This window comes from Lotus japonicus, chromosome 5, assembly GCF_012489685.1.
Source record: "Lotus japonicus ecotype B-129 chromosome 5, LjGifu_v1.2".
Lineage (NCBI taxonomy): Eukaryota > Viridiplantae > Streptophyta > Magnoliopsida > Fabales > Fabaceae > Lotus > Lotus japonicus.
The window spans coordinates 19579103-19602598 of NC_080045.1; the positions used below are offsets into that span (position 1 = coordinate 19579103).

Below are 23496 nucleotides of genomic sequence, written 5' to 3' on the forward strand. Positions count from 1 at the left end.
ACTTCCTTTTTCGCCTTTCATATGTCATGTTTTGTCCTTTCTGAATGTGGCGCCTTGCCAACTCCAGCCCAATGCCTGGGGCTTCATCCGTTGCTTCGAAATATTGTGTGATCATCTGAGCTTCACGCCCACCTACCCTTTGTTTTTTCTTTTCTATAAATCTGTTACTAAAAAACCTACTTCCGTGAAGTGGGTTCCTCTCCTAGCCTGCAAGAAAATGAGTAGGTTTACTGCTCTCAAAAGTCATTACAAAGTGTGGCAGAAAAAGTATTTTAAAGTTGTTGAGTCGCCTGAAATAAAGAACTTGTTCCGGGATTCCAACAATTGTCCTCTCTTCCCATTTTACTGGACAAAAAACCCTCGCCGAAAAATCTAAGTTTCGTATGACGCCTTAGACGATTATGAGCGAGGGGTTGCTGATTATCTTCGTTCATTGCCGGTATTCTCTGGTCATGAGTTGATTGAGGCGTCAAAAACTGGCACCTTAAATCAATTTTTTAGTAAGTTAATGATCTTTACACATAACTTGCTTTTTCATTCATTCCTCACTTTTAACTGTGATACTTTCTTGTGCAGCCACGATGGGTAAAGGTAAGGTCGATGCCAGCCCTTTGAAGATGAAAGAGTATCTCGTCCAATCTGCTGAGGCGGCGAGAAAAAGAGTTGTTGATGTTGAGCAGAAGAAAAAACCCGAAGGTACCTCAGACTCAGATAATATCAGAGATCCTAAGTGCCAGAAAATTTCAGGCGCCACTGAAAAAGCTGCTAGTGACAAACCCTTGCACCAGACGACTCTAAATCAATCCGGTTTAGCCTCAAGAGGTAAACCGGTAGAGAAAAAGAAGGGACATGATAATGTCCCGCCACCCCGGGGAGATCCAAATGCACTGATTAACCGCCCGCTGACTCCGTTTGCCCATGCTGGCTCTAGTTCAGCCATTGGAGGCGAGGCTCTCCCTACCCTGCTGAGTTTGTCTGATCCTCATTTCAACGGATTGGATTTTATGAATCGAACCTTTGACAACAGGCTCCACAAAGATATTTCTGGTCAAGGTCCCCCCGACATTGCTTCCATGGCCATTCACCATGCTCTTTCTGCCGCCAGCACTGTGGCGGGTATGGCTCATTATGTGAAGGATTTGCATGCGGCCAAGAATCGTCTTGAGAAGAAGGCGGCTGATTGGAAGGCTGCGTATGAGCGAGCGAAGTTCGATGCCGGAACTGCCAACAAGCACCTGAAGTCGTCCGAGGAAAAATGTGCTAAGTTATCTGAGGACTTGGTGACTTCTGACTTACTCCTTCAAAAAACTAAGTCTTTGAAGGAAGCCATTAATGTCAAACATACTGCTGCTCAGGCTAAGTGTCGGAAGATGGAGGAGAAGTATGAACGCCTGAATGCTTCCATTCTTGGGCATGCATCCATTCAATTTGGTCAAGGCTTTCTCAAAGCTAAAGAGCAAATCAGTGTTGTCGAACCCGGCTTTGACCTTTCCCGTATCGGGTTTTTGAAGGAGATTAAGGATGGGCAGGTAGTTGGTGATGATGATGTTGATATTGACCTCCTCCCTCAATTCAACTCTGAGAGTGAGTCTGAGGAAGAAAATGGTGAAGACGGTCATGGCGAGAACAAGAATGTAGATGAAGGGGAAAAGGACCCCCAAAGCTGCTGCAAGCCAAGACAACAACGCCAACAATGAAAACCTGGCTTGATCTTTGTTGTTTTATGTTGTTTATTTTGTTTATGGGCCAAGCCTTGTTTTGGGCTTCGCCCCTTTTTGTCATTTAAAGCATGTATGGGCCACGCCCTTTTCTATCTTCAATGAAGTTCATTTCAGTTTAACTATGTTGTTACTTTGTTGTTGTTAGTTATTGAGCTTTATCAACGTTTAGGTTTATGTACCTTAGTCGTTTTTTCGACGAGGCTTGGTTTCTAGTGGCCACTAGAATTGCCAAGGCTTTTAATACTCAGTGGCGATACTTTCTTATTTCGAAAGGATTACTCGCGGTACTTTATACCTTGATACGACTTACACTGCATAAATTCATAATATGAATAAAAAATAAGTAATCTCTTGGAATGATCTTTTCATTACTTTTCAAAACATGGGAACTGTTGTCCCTTCATTTTTACATTATGCCGCCTCATTCAAAACCTTTCCTAAGAAAGGGAAAAAGAGTGCGGCTTCATTCCTTTTTGTTGTTCCACTTAACTAAAGTACTGCTTCAAATGTGAGGCGTTCCATGTTCGTGGAATCTTCTGACCATTAAGTTGTTCTATTTTATAGGCTCCACCTCCAACATCGCCAATTATCCTGTAAGGCCCGCCCCAATTGGGCGAGAGTTTGTTATGCTTGTCAGGTATAGTCTTCTTTCGAAGCACTAAGTCTCATACCCTCATAGTTCTTGGGACCACCTTTGTTGCGAACTTCCTTGCAATCTTCACATTTCTCGCCTCATTCCTTAAGTGTGCCTCCCGTTGTTCCTCAGGCAGCATGATTAAGTTTGCTATCAAATTCTCCCCATTGTCGTCCTCATTAAACCGAGCTACTCGCCAACTTTGGTTTTCAATTTCCACTAGGAGCATGGCATCAGTTCCATAAGTTAGACGATATGGGGTTTCCTTCGTGCTTGTCTGTTCAGTCGTGTTGTATGCCCATAGGACGCCTGGAAGCTCCTCCTCCCAAAGGCCTTTCGCCTCATCTAATTTTTTCTTTAAGCCCTTCAAAATGACCTTGTTGGCTGATTCTGCCTGCCCATTTGTCTGAGGGTTCTCTACTGATGCAAATCGCATTTCAATTCCCATATCTGCACAAAATTCTCTGGTGACATTGCTTGTGAATTGAGTCCCATTATCCATTACCAAGGTCATGGGGACCCCAAACCTACACACAATTCGTCGCCATAGAAAGTTCCTGACTTTAGCGACCGTAATAGTCGCCACTGCTTCCGCCTCTATCCATTTGGTAAAGTAATCAACCGCCACAATTATATACTTCATTTGTGCCTTTGCTACTGGGAATGGTCCTAAAATATCTGTCCCCCACATAGCAAACGGCCAAGGTGCCATCATGGTTGTCAACTCTTCAGGCGGGGCTTTGTGTAAGTCAGAGAAAACTTGACACTTTTCACACTTCTTGACGTATTCCAGGCAGTCTTTCTTCATTGTTGGCCAGTAAAATCCTGCTCTCAATACCTTTACTGCCAATGATCGCCCTCCTATATGACTAGAGCATACTCCTTCGTGAACTTCTGCCCTGATTCCCTGAGCATCTCTCATGTCAACACATTTGAGCATAGGAGACATAATTCCCCGCCGATATAACTCATCGCCTACCAGCGTGTAAAAACTAGCCTCCCTACGCTTTTCTTTTGTGTTCAAATTATCATCCTTTGGTGGGTTTTGGAGAAAAGTTTTGATTGATTCCATCCACGAAGGCTCGCCTTCCATTACCGCCTTTACCGCCTTTAACTTAACTTCCACCAAGTCAATACTGGGGCGAGGAAGGGTTTCCTGGATGACTGTTTGATAATTGCCCAATCGCCCCGTACTGGCCAATTTTGCTAGCATATTCGCCCTTTCATTTTGACTTCTTAGAATATGTTCTATCCTGATCTTCTCTATTTCCATCATTAGCCTGTGCACCACTTCCAAGTATTTGGAAAGTTGTGGATCCTTTACCTGATACTCTCCTTTTACTTGTTTAACAACCAGCTGTGAGTCGCCTTTGATGAACAATTTCTGAACGCCTAATTCAATGGCGAGCCTTAAACCGGCGATTAGTGCCTCGTATTCTGATTGGTTGTTGCTCGCCTTAAACTCGATTTTCAGAGATTGTTCGATGACCATCTTGTCCGGGCTTTCAATAGTTATTCCTGCCCCACTTCCCGTATCATTGGAGGATCCATCAACAGACAGGACCCACTCTCCCTGAGTTTTCTCGCCTTCCGTGGGTGTTAATTCTGCCACGAAATCAATCAAGCTTTGGATTGTAACTTGCCCCCTTGTCACATACTGTATATCATATTCAGACAATTCGACTGACCAACTGACCAATCGCCCAGACAGATCAGGTTTCTGGAGCACTTGTCGTAAGGGAACGTCAGTTTTAACTTTGATTTGGAAACTTTGGAAGTATGGCCTAAGATGTCTCGCCGTTTTTAGAATTGCCAAAGCCGCCTTCTCGATTTTTTGGTATCGCAATTCAGCACCTTACAGAGTATGACATACAAAATAGATAACCTTCTGCTTTTTCCCCTCTTCTTGAAGCAATATCGTACTGACCGCCCTATCTGTAACTGCCAAGTAGAGCGTCAAAGGAACGCATGGCGTGGGTTTGGATAGCACTGGTAATGTTGCTAATGATTCTTTCAATTTAGTAAAAGCTTGTTCACACGCCTCAGTCCATTGAAACGTCGAATTCTTTTTCAAACAAGTGAAGAACGGAGCTGCTTTGTCGCCTGCCATTGGCAAGAAACGTGCTAAGGCAGCCATGCGTCCTGTTAACCGTTGTAACTCCTTGACACTTGTTGGACTTTTCATCTCCAAGATCGCCTTGCCTTTATCTGGATTTACCTCTATCCCTCTTGATGTTATCATGAATCCCAGAAACTTTCCCCCTTGAATCCCAAATGAACATTTCTCGGGATTTAACCTCATACGATATTTTCTTAGCTGAGCAAATGCTTCCTTAAGATCATTGCAGTGGTCGCCAGACTTGGCGGATTTGACAATCATATCATCTACATATACTTCCTTGTTCCTTCCTACTTGGTTCGCAAAAATTTTATCCATGAGACGTTGATAAGTAGCTCCCGCATTTTTTAAACCAAAAGGCATAGTTTGTAGCAATAGTTCGCCCGATTAGTCATGAACGCCGTACTTTCCTCGTCTGAAGGATGCATCATGATTTGATTATACCCAGAATATGCATCCATGAGACTTAAAAGTTCATTTCCCGAAGCCCCATCCACCAATTTATCAACATTGGGAAGAAGGTACGAATCTTTAGGACACACTTTGTTCAGGCTTGTGTAATCCGTACACATTCTCCACTTCCCATTAGCTTTCTTGACCATCACTACGTTGGCGAGCCAGGTTGGGTACTGTACTTCGCGAATGAATTGGGCCTTGATTAACTTTTCAGTTTCTACTTGCACCGCCTTGTTTTTTTCATCACTCATCCTTCGCCTTGGCTGGATGACTGGTTTCACTCCTAGCCGTATAGCCAGTTTATGAGTGATCACATTGGGGTCAATCCCTGGTACGTCATTAATTGTCCAAGCAAAGAGATCTAGATTATCGCCCAAAATGGTGATCAACCTTTCCTCCTGTTCTTTTGTCAAACTACTGCCAATTTTAAAAACTTTATCCTTGACTTGCGCTGATTTAGTTTCTTCCAAAGGCTATGGGCTGAAATCATCAGCTTCATCTTTTGGGTCCAAAGTAAACCCTTCCTGTGGAAAAATTTCTGTGATACGGTGGCTTTCTTTGGCGGCCTTTCGCCCGTAGAGCACCACACTTCTTAGGTAACATTCTCTTGCTGCATTCTGATCCACACGGAGGACGCCAATCTTCCCGTTGCAGGCTGGGTAATTAATAGTTAAATGAGCGGTTGAAATCACAGCGCATAGCTTGTTAAGAGTGTCCCGCCCCAAAAGTACATTGTAATTAGCTCTACACGCCAATACTAGGTATTTGACCTGAAATTTCTTAACAAATTCCCCTTCACCAAAGGTTGTTGGTATTTCCACGTATCCTCGTACATTGACACGATCTCATGTGAATCCCACCAGGGTTCCTTTATATGGTTTCAAATCTGACTCCTTTAGCCCCAGACGATCAAAGGCATCACCATTAATGATGTCCGCCGAAGATCCCTGATCTAAGAACACTTTCTTCGTCATGTAATTGTTAACTCTGATTGTTACAACAATCGGGTCATTGTCATGAGGAATCACTTGTGCAAAATCTTGAGGGGTGAATGTGATTGGAGAGTGATTCAACCAACATTCGCCTTCGTATGCTTCGTGCACGGAATGTACTTCCGCCACATAACGCTTTATGGCCTTGCTAGAAATCGCGCCTCCTCCAAACCCTCATGCAATGGATGAGCATTCTCTTACAGGGTCGCCCAATTCTTCTACTACCTCCTTTACTTTTCCTTTGTCCGCTTGAGTTACCTTGGCGGCCTCTGGCATTGTTGCATCTTTAACAAAATTTGCTAAATGTCCATCCTTAATTAGCCGGTCAATCTCCCGCCGCAAGTCCACATTAGTTGGTGGTCGCCGAGGTGGCGGCGGATATTGCACAACATTTGTCTGTCATACTGCCCTCAATATGGCACTTAGGGGTGCATTCAGTTTAGTAAGTGGTACCGTATTTGGCGAGGCAACATGTTGACTAGCCGGAGCTGTGGTGGTGCCTTGAGGATTTCTATGCCATGTATTCTGGAATCCAGGTTTGGAGTTTTGATATGGGCCAGGCCTTGGTGTGCGTGGAGTTTGAGCTAGCCTTGTATCCTTTCCAGCCTTGGGTTTGTCCTGCGCAACCACGCCGGGCTGGACGTTTTTCCTTCCCTCCTCTCTTTCTTGCTTTTTCTGATCGTCTTGCTCAATTAAGATGAATTCCTGAACTCGAGCGCGAAGATCCATCATGTCACGCGCTGGTCGTCTTGTTAAATCTCGATTCAAATCTCCCGCCTTAAGGCCATTTTTGAAAGACGCCAAACATACATCCAGGTTATCCTCCTCCAGTTGAACAACCATCTTGCTGAAGCACGTCATGTAGGTCTTTAGCTTCTCTCCTGGCTGCTGATGTATGCTGATGAGATCAAACATAGTTGCTTTTGTAGTTTTGTTGGCGGAGAATTGAGTTAAGAACTTAGTGGACAAGTCCGTAAAATTGTCAATTGAGAAAGGCGGTTGTCTAATGAACCACTGCATTGCCATTCCCTTGAATGTTGATGGCAACAGTCTGCACTTCACCTCATCCGTCGCTGATGACCCTATTTTAGTAGTGTTTTTAGGGTCATTTCTTTGGTTGTTTTGAGTCTTTTTGTTGAGTCTCATGTAGTGTTTCATGCATTCTCATGCATTTTTATTCTTTTCTTTAGTTTTATTTCGTTTTGGTAATTTAGTAGTTTTTTAGGTAGTTTTCTTGTATTTTAAGTAAAGTTTAGGACTTGCATGGTTTTGTTGTGTTTTATGAGGGACTTCTTGTGCTAATGAGCTCTTGGAGCTTCTAGAATCTTCCTTGTCTTGTTGGTTAGGTTGGGAGTGCAGAAACTGAAGGAAAGGGAAGGCCAAGGAGCATGGAATTGATGAAGAACATAAAGGGAATTGAAAAGAGGAGTTTCAGAAGCCAAAAAGTCACTTTCAGGCGAGCTAGAGCGCCTAAGCGCTGGGAGTGGGCGCCTAGGCGCCAATAGGGTCAGAGAGCATGTCTTTTGACATGCAGTTGGCGCTCAGGCGCTCTGAATTGGCGCCTGAGCGCCCAGTTTCGTTATTTTCAGCCTATAAATAAGGCTTAGGCCAATTTCTTAGATACATTTTGTCATTCCACTCATTTTTGATCAAGTTTTGAGAGCTGAGGAGAACTTTGGGGCCAAGGGAGGTTTCCAACTTGTACTTTTCCTCAGGTTTTATTTACATTTTCTTCATGAATTCACTAGCCATGAGTGGCTAGTTTACTTTGTGCTTTGGGTTAAGAGATTCTATGAAACTTTAGTTTATAATTCCTATCTCTATGCATGAGTCTTGATCCAATCTTGTATTTCAATTCCTTATTGCATGTTTAGCTTTGGTGCACCTTTGCTATAGGTTAGATTATAATAGAATGGAAATTTGTTATGATCTAGGGACATGAATTGGAATAGGTCCTTCTATACTTGCTTCTAGGAATAGAGTGAGGGTAGGGTTTTGTTGGCCTGAATATTTGAGCTATCATACCTCTTATGAATGTTTAAGTACACAAGGAATTGGGCTTATCTTTCAATTTGAGAGAATTACTTTTGTGAGGAATCAACTAGTAAGTACATAGGCTAGAACAACAAGATATAAATCAAGGATTCACATGCATAGGATAGGTGGACTAAAATGGATTACATGATCAAACACCCAAGGCAATTTTCCATCATTGTTATTTACATCTTTATCAACATTGCTCTTTTGCAAAACTTTTGTCACAATCACCCAAAACCAACCTCTGAATTTTACTGTTTAAAGAACTTGCAAACTTTAAGCTTAAATCAATAATTCTCACTCACAATCCCTGTGGTTCGATAATTTAAAACCCGGAGGTATTCGTGCACTTGCGAATTGACCAACAAGTTTTTGGCGCCGTTGCCGGGGATTGTTTGTGGTTTACGGTTTAAGTTAAAGAGTTTGTTTGTTTGTTTTACTAAGCATTGCATTGAATAGGTGTTACTAACCTTTTCTCTGTTTTGTGATTTCAGTTTATGCACAGTAGGCTTGGCACGGATCCATTGCTGTTTGATCCGGAGCCTGAACGTACTCTTCGCCGTCGTCGAGCCCAACAAAGGCTCGAAGCCATGGCTGCTCAAATGACGGAAGAGGAGATGCAAGCCCACATTGAAGAAAGAGTGAATGAGGCTCTTGCTCAAAGACTTCAAGAGCAAGAATTGGAGAATGCCAATCGTTCTCTCAGAGATCTCACCTCGGCTGCCATGAGCTACGATTATCCGGGCAGCATAGTTTCCCCCGATGGCACGGGAAACTTTGAGCTGAGGCCGGCATTCATCAACTTGGTGAGCCAAAATCAGTATGGTGGAGGTGCTCTTGAAGATCCTCATGCACACATGGAGAGGTTTATCCGCAATTGCAACACCTACAGAGTTCAGAATGTTTCAGCGGACACCATCCGCTTGAGTTTATTCCCTTTTTCATTGAGGGATACTGCTGAAGAGTGGTTGAATTCACAGCCCCAAGGTAGCATTACATCTTGGGAAGACTTGGCTGAGAAGTTCACCCCAAGGTTTGTTCCAAGAGCCCTCTTGAGGAAGCTCAAGAATGACATCATGACTTTTACTCAATCCACCGATGAGAATCTCTATGAAGCTTGGGAGAGGTTCAAGAAGCTCTTGAGGAGGTGTCCTCAACATAACCTTACTCAAGCTGAGCAAGTAGCAAAGTTCTATGATGGTCTCCAATATTCTTCGAGGTTTGGTTTGGATGCAGCTTCAAGTGGAGAGTTCGATGCCTTACTTCCACAAGTGGGGTATGAGTTGATTGAAAAGATGGCTATAAGAGCCATGAACTCTAGTAATGATCGCCAAGCCCGAAGAGGAGTCCTTGAGGTTAGCTTATGATCAACTTATGGCCTCCAACAAGCAACTCTCCAAGCAAATGAATGAGATTCAAAATCAAATGAAGACTACCAAGATTGGTAGTCGAGTTGCCAAGGTGAAGTGTGTGACTTGTGGAGGGCCACATGACAGCGAAGAATGCACAGAGACTAGACCGGAGGAGGAAGTGAAGGCCATGGGTCAAGCTCGGAATGACCCATTTTCAAATACGTACAATCCAGGATGGAGGAATCACCCTAATTTTTCTTGGAGGCAAGGTAATAATGGGCAAGGAAGTGGTTTTCAAAGACAATTTCCTAGCCAAGGATTTCAAGGCCAAAGCTCGAGACAACCTCAAGAGCGAGGAGAAGGTGAAGGTAGTGGTTCCAAGAAGAGCTTAGAAGAGTTGGTGGAAACTTTCATCAACCGGACGGAGAACAATTACAAGAATCAAGAGGCGGCTATCAAGAATCTTGAGAATCAATTTGGCCAGCTGGCCAAGCAAATAGCCGAGAGACCTCAAGGTAAATTTCCTTCTGACACTATCCCCAATCCTAAGCAAGAAAATGCCTCTGTTGTAGCCACTAGAAGTGGGAGAGTGATGAGTGAATTGAAGAAAAAAACAGAGGGAGAAAAGAGAGAGGAGATAGTGAGAGGAGAAGTAGTTGTACCTATTAAGGTGAGAGAGGAAGTTGATCTTACTCCTGAAACTAGCAAGGTTTCGTTCCCTAAAGCATTGGCTAAGAAGAGCTTAGATAAAAAGTTTTCAAAATTTGTTGATGTTTTCAAAAAGCTCCACATTAGTATTCCGTTTGCCGATGCTTTGGAACAAATGCCTATATATGCTAAGTTTATGAAGGATATTCTGCATAAGAGAAGAAGGTTGAAGGGAGTAGTTGAGACGGTGTTGATGACGGAGGAATGTAGTGCCATTTTGCAGCGGAAGATGCCTAAGAAAAGAAGGGACCCCGGAAGTTTCACTATTCCGGTGGAAATTGAAGGCATGGCGGATGTGGAAGCCTTGTGTGATCTTGGAGCTAGCATCAATTTGATGCCGCTCACCATGTTTGAGAGGCTTAACCTAGGAGAGGTTACCCCAACCATGCTCTCCTTGCAAATGGCGGATCGATCCCTTAAGACTCCATATGGGATTGTGGAGGATGTAATGGTGCGGGTGGACAAGTATGTGTTCCCCGTGGATTTTGTTGTGCTTGATATGGAGGAGGATGAGAAGATTCCTCTCATTCTTGGTCGACCTTTCTTAGCTACTGGTAGAGCTAAGATTGACGTTGACAAGGGTCACCTCATTCTCCGTGTTGGTAAGGAAAAGGTACGGTTTTCTGTTTTTAATCCTATGATTGAGACTAACTATGACAACGATTTTGTCTGTGATGTGATTAGAAGCAGGTCAAAAGTTTCAGAAGAGATCCCCAAAGTTAATGCCCAAATTGATGAGTTCCATCCGGCTCTCATCAAGCTTGTTAATGGTAACAAGTATGGGGGGTCCAAGTATGAGAACCTACATGCTCATATGGTGAAGTTTACCCAAGCTAGCACCCTTGCTAAGATTGAGGGCGTTTCAAGTGATGAAGTGAAGATTAAACTCTTCCCTCATTCTTTGACAAGGGAGGCTAGAGCTTGGTTTGATGAGCAAGAGGACATTGCCTCATGGGAAGATTTACTCCAGAGGTTTTGTGCAAGGTTTCTTCCTTGCACTTGTGGTAAGTTAATCAATGGAAAGGAATTTCCTTCCTAACACCATCGGAAGGAGAGTCCACCTAGGACTATAACCTAGGGCTAAATGGGAGACAACCCATTCTTTTCATTTTGTTATTTATTATCTTTTAATTTTGTAGTATTTTAGGTGTTTAATTTCAAAAAAAAAAGAAAAAAAAAAGAAAAATTTTGTGAAAAACTGGGTTGAGCGCCTAGGCGCCAATTCAGGAGCGCCTAGGCGCCAATAGTGGCAGAGGCACTGCCTCTGGAACTGGCTTGAGCGCCTGAGCGTTCCCCTCGAGCGCTCGAGCGCTCCTGCACGTGTTTTTGCTTATGTTTTGGGTTTTAAAACCCCAACCTTTTCATTTTCCCACTCTTTACTCCCATTCCTTCATAAGAAACGCACCCCATTCTCTCCAAACCCCATTTCCACTTCTCATTTCTCACTTGCACACACTTTAGCTCTCCCATTTGCTTCCAAGTTCTGCATTGTTTCAAGTTCCTTACACTTGCACCCACTCACTCTCAAGTCAAGGTAAGTTCCAACTTTCACTTTCCTTCATTTTTGTTCATGGGATTTGCAATGCATGTTTACAAGGGGGTGTGGGTGAGTGATTTGTGTTAATGCAAGTTGGGTTGGGGTTGTATATACTCATTGGTGGTTGATTTTGTGCTTAAATAGAAAGGGGTTGTAGATTTGTGAGGAATGGGTAGTTAGGATTTTGTGGATTAGCTTAGTTTAGCTTTTGCTTACAAGGTGTTTGGTAGAATGCTTCAATGGGTTCTCTTAGTCGATTTTTGGCAAGTGCTTGTGGTAGTTTTTCTTTCTTTGCCAAAATCACTAAGAAACTTGTTGGGTGCTCTTAGGTTGTTCTTTATTTTTATTTTTGTACAAAGTTTCTTCTTTCTTTTCTTTTTTATTTTTGAACTAACGTTTCTAACGTTTGTGGCTTGTGTTTGGGCTAACAACTTTGCAGATGCCTGTGAAAAGAGCAAGAACCAACACAAGAGCTGCAGCTTCTTCCTCTACCTCCCGGAGTTTTGATCGCTCCCGCTTCCTATCAGCGGTTAAGGAGGAGTTTTACCGAGCTCACCTAGCACACAAGGAGTGTGTGAAGGAGCGGGGAGTTTTGTATCGGGAGGGAAGAAGAGACCTCTTGGGCATGCAAGAAGCCATGGAGATTAGGAGGTGGAAGAATTGGGTTAACCCCATTCCGTTTGCTTGTGAAGTCATGGTTAGGGAGTTCTACGCGAACACCTACTGTGACAATCAAGAGGACAGGTCCAGGCCACCGGTGAATTCATATTGGTTCAGGGGAGATGTGATTGACTACAATCCAGCAGTCATTCGCAGGCATCTTGGTCTCCTCACGGAGGACCAAGAGAAGGAGCTTTTCCCCGAGAAGGACACTTATCATGAGCTCTTAAAGGAGAAGTCACCGGAGATCTTGGAAGACATGAAGGCAGTGATTGTTAGGCCTGGGCGGGACTGGGAAGCAGTTGATGATGAGATCATTTTTGTGAGAAGGAAGGATATGACACCGCTGGCTAGAGTTTGGGCTGAATTTTTGCAGGATTCCCTCATTCCTAGCTCTAACAAATCTGAAGTTAGAGAGGTTACATTGGTTGCTATCTATTGCATCGTGAGAGGTCATCCTATGGACGTGGCCACCATCATTGCTGGTCGGATTTACTCCCTCTACAACAGGAGTAAAGACAAGCATCGGCCCATCTTTCCTCACTTGATTTGCTCTTTGATTCATGCAGTGAGGGACAGAGCTAGGAGGCCAGTCCATGCTATTGAGAAGAGGTTGCCTGTGGCACCTCTGCTCAGTAAGGAGAGGATCGCTCAACTTTATAAGGAATGGACAGCAAGGATGCCTCAAGAGGATGAAGAGGAAGAGGATCCTGAGGAGCCAGCGGAAGAAGAAGAAGAAGAAGAAGAAGAGGAAGAAGAAGAGGAGGAAGAAGAAAATGTTGAGGTGGTGAATGAGGTGGTTACTCCACCGCGTGCTGACTCTTCTCCTGCTTGGATGGAGGCCGCTTTCGGGCGGATGTTTTTGAGGCAAGATCGCCTACACAGGGATCTTGACCTCCATTTGAGGGGAGGTAGCACATCAGACCCCAGGTATAATGGGCCTTTGGATTTTAATACCTTGGAGCAGGGGATGATAGACTTGAGCTTGGTGCATGATGCCGGAGTTCATCCGGATTATGGCGATGGAAGGGGTGACCATGACCCCATGGAGTGATTTTGCTGAGGTAACTCTACTCTTAGTTTAGGTCATGCATTTTTAGCATATTTTCAATTTGTAGATTTTGTTTTTCTTTTTGATCATACATTGTTTTAGCTGGTTTTGTTTTTACTTTTGGGTCTTTACTTCCCTATACTCACATGCTTTTAGCTATAGATTTGCTTCCCTACTTGTGCTGTTTTTGAAAATGCTTTTGTGAATACTTGTTGTTGTTTTTGGGGATGAGTGATTGCATGTTGGGGAAGAGAGGAGGAGACTTCGGTCTTCCGAGTGTGTCTTGAGAAAGGAGTCGAGGTGAGTCCATTAAGGGTCTATCTTTGACCCTTCACCATAAAAATTCTCTGGAGGATCCTGACTCATTTGCAATTCTTGGTTCTGCGTTAATTTCACTCATAGCATGCTTAGTGATTTCTGTTTTATTCTTGAGACTTATAGGATTTCTTGAGATTCTGAGTTCGTGGTTGAACATTACCCTTAGTTGTCCCATTTGAGCTTAATTGGAGAATCTTTTTGTAGCCAAAAGTTGGGATGGATGTTTGGTTGGAATATTGGGGGAGTGATGGTCCTTGTTGTGTTTTATGGAGCTGGAAAAAATGAGAAATAGTCTCTTGCCCCAAAAGGAAAAAAACAGTGAAAAAAAAAAGAAAGAAAAAGAACTCCTAACCAAAAGTTGGAGTTGGAAAAGAAAAAAAAGGGTTTGAAAAGGTGGGTGCAAGAGACTTGTGCAAAGGAAAAAGTGTTGTAAGCTCCGGGGTTATTAGAAGAGGACCACGCTCAATGTGCTTGAAAGCCTAGTTTTCCTTTAGGGACCAACCACAATCATGTTTTACCTAGCCAATGTTTCAACCCTTATGGAAGTCTCTTTGAATATTTGCATGTTTGATCTTTGTTGCTATTGAGTGAATGACATTCAGGACCTATGAACTTGTTTGTGTGCTCAGTGCACTAAATGAACATCTCATCCTAGGGTTTTTTTTTAGTTCTAAATGCTTCTCATGAATGGACTCTACACTCTTCTCTCTTCAAAAGATGCATGAAGTAGGTTGTTGGGTCTTTCTCTTGGAACTAGCTGTGATTACTTTGTCCCCCTGTTTTTGTGAAGTATTCCTTGTTTTGAGCACTTGTGTGGGAGCATTTCTTGCGCTTGAGGGCAAGCGAGTGTTTTTTACGCTCGAGGGCGAGCTGTCGTTGAGTATAGTGGTGTGATGACCCTATTTTAGTAGTGTTTTTAGGGTCATTTCTTTGGTTGTTTTGAGTCTTTTTGTTGAGTCTCATGTAGTGTTTCATGCATTCTCATGCATTTTTATTCTTTTCTTTAGTTTTATTTCGTTTTGGTAATTTAGTAGTTTTTTAGGCAGTTTTCTTGCATTTTAAGTAAAGTTTAGGACTTGCATGGTTTTGTTGTGTTTTATGAGGGACTTCTTGTGCTAATGAGCTCTTGGAGCTTCTAGAATCTTCCTTGTCTTGTTGATTAGGTTGGGAGTGCAGAAACTGAAGGAAAGGGAAGGTCAAGGAGCATGGAATTGATGAAGAACATAAAGGGAATTGAAAAGAGGAGTTTAAGAAGCCAAAAAGTCACTTTCAGGCGAGCTAGAGCGCCTAGGCGCTGGGAGTGGGCGCCTAGGCGCCAATAGGGTCAGAGAACATGTCTTTTGACATGCAATTGGCGCTCAGGCGCTCTGAATTGGCGCCTGAGCGCCCAGTTTCGTTATTTTCAGCCTATAAATAAGGTTTAGGCCAATTTCTTAGATACATTTTGTCATTCCACTCATTTTTTATCAAGTTTTGAGAGCTGAGGAGAACTTTGGGGCCAAGGGAGGTTTCCAACTTGTACTTTTCCTCAGGTTTTATTTACATTTTCTTCATGAATTCACTAGCCATGAGTGGCTAGTTTACTTTGTGCTTTGGGTTAAGAGATTCTATGAAACTTTAGTTTATAATTCCTATCTCTATGCATGAGTCTTGATCCAATCTTGTATTTCAATTCCTTATTGCATGTTTAGCTTTGGTGCACCTTTGCTATAGGTTAGATTATAATAGAATGGAAATTTGTTATGATCTAGGGACATGAATTGGAATAGGTCCTTCTATACTTGCTTCTAGGAATAGAGTGAGGGTAGGGTTTTGTTGGCCTGAATATTTGAGCTATCATACCTCTTATGAATGTTTAAGTACACAAGGAATTGGGCTTATCTTTCAATTTGAGAGAATTACTTTTGTGAGGAATCAACTAGTAAGTACATAGGCTAGAACAACAAGATATAAATCAAGGATTCACATGCATAGGATAGGTGGACTAAAATGGATTAGATGATCAAACACCCAAGGCAATTTTCCATCATTGTTATTTACATCTTTATCAACATTGCTCTTTTGCAAAACTTTTGTCACAATCACCCAAAACCAACCTCTGAATTTTACTGTTTAAAGAACTTGCAAACTTTAAGCTTAAATCAATAATTCTCACTCACAATCCCTGTGGTTCGATAATTTAAAACCCGGAGGTATTCGTGCACTTGCGAATTGACCAACAAGTTTTTGGCGCCGTTGCCGGGGATTGTTTGTGGTTTACGGTTTAAGTTAAAGAGTTTGTTTGTTTGTTTTACTAAGCATTGCATTGAATAGGTGTTACTAACCTTTTCTCTGTTTTGTGATTTCAGTTTATGCACAGTAGGCTTGGCACGGATCCATTGCTGTTTGATCCGGAGCCTGAACGTACTCTTCGCCGTCGTCGAGCCCAACAAAGGCTCGAAGCCATGCAAGCCCACCAATAACCATTTTGGTGTTAAAGTATCTCAAATGCTCCATGGGATCATAATCGCCCGAGAAGGCGTCTAATGCCATTGTTTGCAAATGTTTTGGTATGTCCACCTTTGTGATGGCGGGAACAAAAGGTTGAAATTCAACAACGTCCTCAGCTTCGAGACGTTGTCCCTGCTTAAAATCTCGCATCTGGTTTAAATATTCCACCTGGGCTTGTAACTGTTCATTCTGGCTTTGTACCTTTTGCAAGGTGTCCAACATTTACTTCAAAGTCGCTGGCGTGATTCCTGTTATCACCTCCTGCGCTTTCCTCGGAGCACTGTTCTTAAGATCTTCTAAGTTTATGTACTCAGGCGGCGTTGATCGTCGCCTGACACCTGGATCTGATTTGGCTACCAGATCTGAGAGCTTGCCCGAAGCTAGTTTAACTAACGACGTGGGTGACTGCGCCACCGAGTGAACACCGTCCGAGGAAGCCTCCTGCACTTGTTCTTGAAGTACTGCACATTGTTGTCTCGACCGCCGCCGCGTCCGCATTAACGACCACCACCTCTCCGGCGATGGTCACGACGACCCACACCGCACGAACGAGTTTCCATGAATCGTAACTCTCACCTTCTACCTCACTTGTAGATCTAGGTTAGAGCCACAGACGGCGCCAATGTTGCGTTCTAAGGTAAGCTTAAGTAAGAAAGGTACAAAAAGCAAACCCTAGCAGAGCACAAAAATAGCAAAGATGTAATAAAAGGGAATATTCTCATTAATTGTCAAAAAGTTCCTGGTACAAGGTGATGACCTTCCCTTTTATAGAGGGTATGGTCATGACATTGACTTTTCCTACCTTTGGGCCTGAAAACCAGGGCCCAAATCCCTACGCACATAGGACAAATCCAAGAGAATCTTCCAGCTGGCTTGCGGGTCCACTTAAAGGGGGCGAGAATCCTCGGTATTTTGCCAGTTCCCGCCATGTCTTCCTTCGTCCAGCTGATTGCTTGTTTTGGGCGGGCATGGAGGTCTTTATGTCCCGCCCAGTCCAACACACATTCGTCATTTTCCGTTCGCCTTCTTTACCATTACCACATTCGCCAGCCAAGTAGGATACTTAATTTCCTGGATGAAGTCTGCCGCCTGTAATTTGTTTACCTCTTGCTGGATTGCCTTCTCCTTTTCATCGCCCATTCGCCGGCGTGTCTGGGTCACTAGTTTCTCGCCAAATTTCAGTTCCTTGGTTTCCTCGATCGGCGTGGGCCTGTTGACTCGCCCCTCGCCCCTTGGATCTAGGTTCTCTTCCGGCGCATCGACCTCGTTGCATCGGTGCCCTACCGAGGCGTTCCTTTTCCCGTACCGGTCTACCGCGTTGCAGTAGCACTCCCTCGCAATTTTCTGGTCCATAACCACTCTCCCAACTCGTCCATTCGGCAAAGGATATTTAACCGCCAAGTGTGCCGTTGAAATCACAGCACACAGCCGGTTCAAGGTGTTTCTGCCAATTATCATGTTGTAAGATCCCTCTGTTCCTAGGATTAAGTATTTCACCCTCAGCGTCCTAGCGTTCTCTCGCTCGCCGAATGTGGTATCAAGGTCAAGGACGCCTCTCACCCATACTTGCTAGCCCGCAAACCCCACCAGAGTCCCTGCATAAGGAGTGAGATATGCCTCATTCAAACCGAGTCGATCAAATGCCCCGCCGTAAATGATGTCCGATGAACTCCCTTGATCCAAAAGTACTCGTTGTACATTAAGTTGGTTGACGCGAAGGAGGATTACAATCGGATCGTCTAGATGTGGCTTTATTCCAACGAAGTCATCGGATGAAAAGGTAATGTCTGGATGTGAAAAACCGAAAGGAACCTATGTTACCGTGTTCACCGCCCTAGCGTACCGCTTTCTAGCTGCACTGGTGATTCCTCCTCCTCCAAATCCTCCGGAGATCGTGTGCACTCCTTTAGGTACCGGAGCATTACCTCCCTGTATTCTAGTAGGTTTTCCTGCCGCTATCAGTTTTCCAACCTCATGCTCCAACGTGCGGCACTCCTCGGTGACGTGGCCCATGGCCTGGTGATAAACGCACCACTCGCCTCCCGGCTCGCCGCTTATTCGCGTCGCTAACGGTTCTCAGGGGATTTCCGATTTAGACGATTTGTCCAGGCACGCCAGCTTTCCTTTTGGAGATGAGTTTCTCCATTTCCTCGGGGAATTCCAATAGTTTTCCCTTTGCAATGTCCGAGGCTCCGCCGCTGTATTTGCTCCCCAAGCCTCTATGTCCTGCTGCTCCAAACCACTACTTATGTCGCAAATCAGCCACCTCCAATCTCTGAGAGTGTCCAACGACTGAGGTGACGGCGGTTTTTGTTCTGAAGGTTTCAACAAGAAGACTGAAGACTCCGCCTCCTTCTCGCGTCGCCTTCTATACGCGTGCGCGGACCACGCGTGTGTTTAATCCTTCATTCGCTTCGTCGACGTTGCGCTTCCATGAAGTGCCACCAACAAATCAAGAATTTGACTAAGAAATAAAAAACCAAAGAGAATTGCACGAAAAATCGAACTTCACTCAGCCAAACCACAATCCACGTAGTCCGGGAATCGAAATCTATCGTTCTCCACAGAAGGCGTCAAATGTTACATCATGAACATTGAGATGAGGTATAGTACCTAAGGTGTAAGGAACGTGATGTGAGATTCCTAGAGAGAATGAGAGCGTAACCACTTTGGAGAGCGAATAACTGAATTTCAATCTTGTTATTTCATAAATGAGCTAAGAGTCCCCTACAATTGGTATCCTTCCCCTATTTATAGTTGGGGGTGTTGGGTTCAACGCCTCTATCTTATCCTAATGGGCCAGTTGGGCCTCCGGGAGGAAAGCCCAAGTCCCCTGTCTACTCATCGCCCCAGGCCAGCGCTCCTGGGCGAGGGACCCTGGGGTCTCGCCCAGTCCAATACTTGTTAACAAGAACTATCAATTCGACATTCTTACTTTGTTTTTCAACATTTTCTATATATTAATATATATCATTCTGCTTTCGAAAAAAGAAAAAATAATAACTAAGAGTGATACTTTTAATTAACATTACTCCATTTGCTAATTCCACTAGCTCCTCAAAATTTACATAGGATAGACCAATAATTCATAATCCTTCTTTCTTTAGTTACCACATTAATCAACTACGAAGTTGCACGTGCAACGCACGAGTTTTTTACAAATTATTTAATGTATGAAATTATTTCTTAGTTTACATCTATAGATTTTTCTTCGAAAGGTGGGGCTAAGCCCATATAATAATATTGAAAATTATTTTGAATATTAAAGAGTTTAACAATTTATGAATACATTATTTACAATATAATAATATTTATATAATAATATTTTTTATTCCACAGTAATAAAAAAAAGATAAAAAATTGTTCTACTTGGGCCATATTTCCAAGTTTTAAAAAATACATTTAATGTTGTACTATTTGTTAAATTTTTCATAAAAGATTGCAATGAAATATTTTTAATTGAGTATGATATTTTCGTTTTGTTTTTAATTGAGTATGATATTGATACCTAACTAGAAATTACTGCATATTAAAAACTGTTAATACAAACATGTGACATGTATCTCATTGTTATAATAAAATAAGACCTTTCGATTCCTTTAAGCCTCTCGGCTCAAATCATATAGATATAGCATGCAAGCTAATAAAAAAGAAAATGATGTAAGCTATTAAAACATATCAGACATATAGCTTAAGTTCTCATAATAGGCCAAACACAGTAAAAAGTGAAGAGTTGGTTAGCTTTTTGCCTGATTAATTATTAGTGAGCATCTTAATTGATTGTTTTGGATTTCGATGGTTTGGCTAGTATGCTCAATTTAACTTAAAGACTTTCTAATAATCTATATTTCAATTCTTATTACTATTATAGTTTTTATTCTCTTTGTCAAGTATGCTTGCTCTACGTGTGCAATTAAGTTAAAGAAAAGAAAAAATTGATAGCAATTTATTAAACCATAGTATAACTTGTAAATTGTAATTATTAATTACTCTAATCTCAATCATTCTCTCTATAAATTCCCTCAAATTCATCACTCTCTTCATCAACCAAACCTTAATTCTCTCTTCATTTATCCATCATAAATTCTCTCCCTGGCTTCCACAATTGCGCACTCCTCCTCCTCCACAATAACAACCACCACAATCATCTTCTTCTTCTTGTTGGCCCTCACCACCACCACCTTATTTGGCGCAACTTCTCCAATAATTATTCACTCTAGCCGTGTGGGACTAGAGTGCCTTAAACTTCCTCCTTCAAAATTTATCAGCAGAATGAGGATAGTGGGAAATTTGCTGCGAGATGTTGCAGCACTCTAGAACACGAGTTGAGAACCCGTGGCCATAAGAGGAATTCTCTTCTTTCCAACGACATTTCGACATGGTTGAAGTTGCTAGAGCTGTCTACTGAAGAGCTCAGTTGGTGTGTATTAGCTATTGCTCAGAGCCCCCAAGGTATCATTATATTATCTCTCTGGTGCATGAAGAGAAAATTTCCACGCTTAGGTAGCATGCTAAATGCTGGTTTGGTGGTAGTGTTGCAGAATCCATTATATTTGAAAATAAAATATGAACATTTTTTACAAGGAGAAACTTTAATATAAAAATAAGGAGGAAAAATTAATGGAACATACACTAGTTTAATTTACTGGTTTAATTTCATTCGCATATTGCACGCATGCTGCACGCATACATGCACAAATGATGTGCATCCTATTTTAGTTTCACATAAGTCCAACAACAACGGTCATGGAGAACTTCCTCCATGGGTGGATCCTAGGGACTTGTAGTCAAATAGGGATCTTCCTGATGTTGTTGTTGCTGCTGATGGGAGTGGAGAATTTAGTAGAACCATGGATGGCAGCCCCGAACTATAGCAACAAACACTATGTTATCTACATGAAAAGAGGAGTTTACAATGAGATTGTTAACATCGGTAAGAATAAGTGGTACTTGAAAATGGTTGGAGATCGTATGGATCTCACTATCATCTCTAGAAGCTTGAGGTACAATCAGAATTTGAGCACATACTACACAGCTACATTTGGTAAGAACACTCCAAATATATAGCTAATATATTAATATATTTGATCTTGTTCTCATTTTTCTTCCAGTTTATTTATGAAGGTGTCGATGGAAAAGGGTTCATAGCACAACGCATATCCTTCAGGAACACTGCATGGCATGAATATCATCAAGTCGTCGCTGTGAGATCAGTAGCTAACCTTTCTATCTTTGACCAATGTGAGATTTTCGGTTACCAAGACAACCAATATGTCTATTCGCAGTGGCAGTTCTACACAAATTGCAAAATCAGAGGCACATTGGATTTCATATTTGGACACGCCTCTGAGGCTTTTCAATACTGCACTATATTGGTCAAGAAAGGATTGCCAACACAAAAGAACACTATCACGGCCCAAGATAGAACAAGCTCAAGCCTAGCATCAGCATTCTCCTTCCAGTTCTGCAATATATCGGCAGATTTGGACCTTCTACCCTTCGTTTGCTCCATATCCACATACCTTGGAAGACCACGGAAGCAATATTCTAGAGTTGCTGGCATGCAATCCTACATGAGTGATGTGTTGAGTCTTGAAGGATGGTTAGAGTGGAATAGTTCATTGTATTTGGACACATTGTACTACGTTGAGTACAATAATTAATGGAACATACGCTAGTTTAATTTCATTCGCATGTTGCACGCATACTGCACGCATGCAGGCACAAATGACGTGCATCCTGTTTCAGTTTCACATCAGTCCAGCAGCAAGGGCCAGGGCGAACTTCCTCCGTGGGTTGATCTTAGGGACTTGCATTCAATTAGGGGTCTTCCTAATGTTGTTTTTGCTGCTGATGGGAGTGGAGAATTTAGTAGAATCATGGATGCAGTACGTGCAACCCCAAACTATAGCAACAAACACTATGTCATCTACATAAAATAGGAGTCTACAATGAGATTGTGAACACCGGTAAGAATAAGTGGAACTTGAAAATGGTTGGAGATGGTATGGATCTCACTATCATCTCTGGAAGCTTGAGTTACAATCAGAGCTTTCCGGTGAGATTTTCGGTTACCAAGACAACCAATATTCCTATTCGCAGCAGCAGTTCTACACAAATTGCAAAATCAGAGGCTCAATGAATTTCATATTTGGACACGCCTCTGCGGCTTTCCAATACTGCATTATATTGGTCAAGAAAGGATTGTCAACACAAAACAACACTATCACTTCCCAAGATAGAACAAGCTCAAGCCTAGCATCAGCATTCTCCTTCCAGTTCTGCAACATATCAGCAGATTTGGACCTTCTACCCTTCGTTGGCTCCATATCCACATACCTTGGAAGACCATGGAAGCAATATTCTAGAGTTGGTGGCATGCAATCCTACATGAGTGATGTGTTGAGTCTTGAAGGATGGTTAGAGTGTAATAGTTCATTGTATTTGGACACACTGTACTGCGTTGAGTATAATAACTATGGATCAGGAGCTAGGCTAGATAGACGGGTTAAATGGCAAGGCTTCCATGTGATCAATGATTTTAGGCCAGCTTGGAAATTCACGGTATTTGAACTCATCATGGAGGAACAATGGTTACCTTCAACCAGAGTACCCTTCATTCCTGGACTAAGGGACTAAATAAATGTGTCTTGGGCAAAATGATGACATAAATAATAAAGACTTATTTTTGTAAAATCATCAATCTTTTAATATTGAAACCTATGTTAGTTAGGCACCGCTTATATATGTTTTGCACCTTGTGCTCTAAATAACATGCATATTTGTGAGAATTGACTCAAGTTCCTTTTTTTTCAACAAACAAAAATTTCATTTCGAAAAAGAGACAACAGTCTCAATCACAAACAAAGTTTACATTGTTTGGAAAATCAATTAAATCCCACAAATTACTTGGCTTCGAACACCTTCGTCTTGCTAAAACATTTGCAAAGTGATTAACCTCAATTCAGGTCAAACACCCACACAATTTTTCTCTTGTAACAAAAAAAATCTCTGTGAGGAAATCAATCGTGTTTAGTGTGCTAATAAGTTTCTAGGGTTTATTCTAAATATTGGTGTGGTGGTAGTGTATCAAAATCCATCATATTTGAAAATAAAATATGAACATTATTTACAAGGAGAAACTTTCATATAAAAACAAGGAGGAAAAATTAATGGAAAACACGTTAGTTTAATTTACTGGTTTAATTTCATTCGCACGATGCACGCATAATGCACGCACAAACGAAAGAAATTCAAAATCACCACAATGATCACAATGATATGTTTTCTTCTTCAACAAAACAAACCAAAGTGCATTCAGTTTCAGTTTCACATCAGTCCAGCAGCAAGGGCCAGGGCGGACTTCCTCCATGGGTAGAGCCAAGGGACTTTCAGTCAAATGGGGAGCTTCCTGATGTTGT

The 23496-nt window shown here is 42.3% G+C and overlaps 4 protein-coding genes and 1 non-coding gene across 5 annotated transcripts; 2 read left to right on the plus strand and 3 right to left on the minus strand.

Moving 5' to 3' along the window:
* Window positions 1–1996: 1996 nt before the first annotated feature.
* Window positions 1997–4792, minus strand: LOC130719257 (uncharacterized). Its single transcript, XM_057569889.1, has 4 exons — window positions 4432–4792; window positions 3054–4209; window positions 2654–2882; window positions 1997–2032 (listed from the first exon to the last, which is right to left on the minus strand). Exons 1-4 carry the CDS (start codon window positions 4790–4792, stop codon window positions 1997–1999), a joined length of 1782 nt encoding a protein of 593 aa, XP_057425872.1.
* Window positions 4793–6096: 1304 nt separating this feature from the next.
* Window positions 6097–6948, minus strand: LOC130719258 (uncharacterized). Its single transcript, XM_057569891.1, has 2 exons — window positions 6376–6948; window positions 6097–6318 (listed from the first exon to the last, which is right to left on the minus strand). The coding sequence occupies exons 1-2, from the start codon at window positions 6946–6948 to the stop codon at window positions 6097–6099; spliced, it is 795 nt and encodes a 264-aa protein (XP_057425874.1).
* A 2069-nt stretch (window positions 6949–9017) lies between these two features.
* Window positions 9018–9124, minus strand: LOC130721600 (small nucleolar RNA R71). Its single transcript, XR_009013528.1, has one exon. It is a non-coding gene; the product is annotated as a small nucleolar RNA R71 (small nucleolar RNA).
* An 11805-nt stretch (window positions 9125–20929) lies between these two features.
* LOC130719259 (pectinesterase/pectinesterase inhibitor PPE8B-like) lies at window positions 20930–21738 on the plus strand. The gene is made up of 2 exons (XM_057569892.1): window positions 20930–21119; window positions 21200–21738. Exons 1-2 carry the CDS (start codon window positions 20930–20932, stop codon window positions 21736–21738), a joined length of 729 nt encoding a protein of 242 aa, XP_057425875.1.
* Window positions 21739–21768: 30 nt separating this feature from the next.
* On the plus strand, window positions 21769–22714 carry LOC130719260 (probable pectinesterase/pectinesterase inhibitor 32). Its single transcript, XM_057569893.1, has 2 exons — window positions 21769–21963; window positions 22109–22714. Exons 1-2 carry the CDS (start codon window positions 21769–21771, stop codon window positions 22712–22714), a joined length of 801 nt encoding a protein of 266 aa, XP_057425876.1.
* The last annotated feature ends 782 nt before the right edge of the window (window positions 22715–23496 follow it).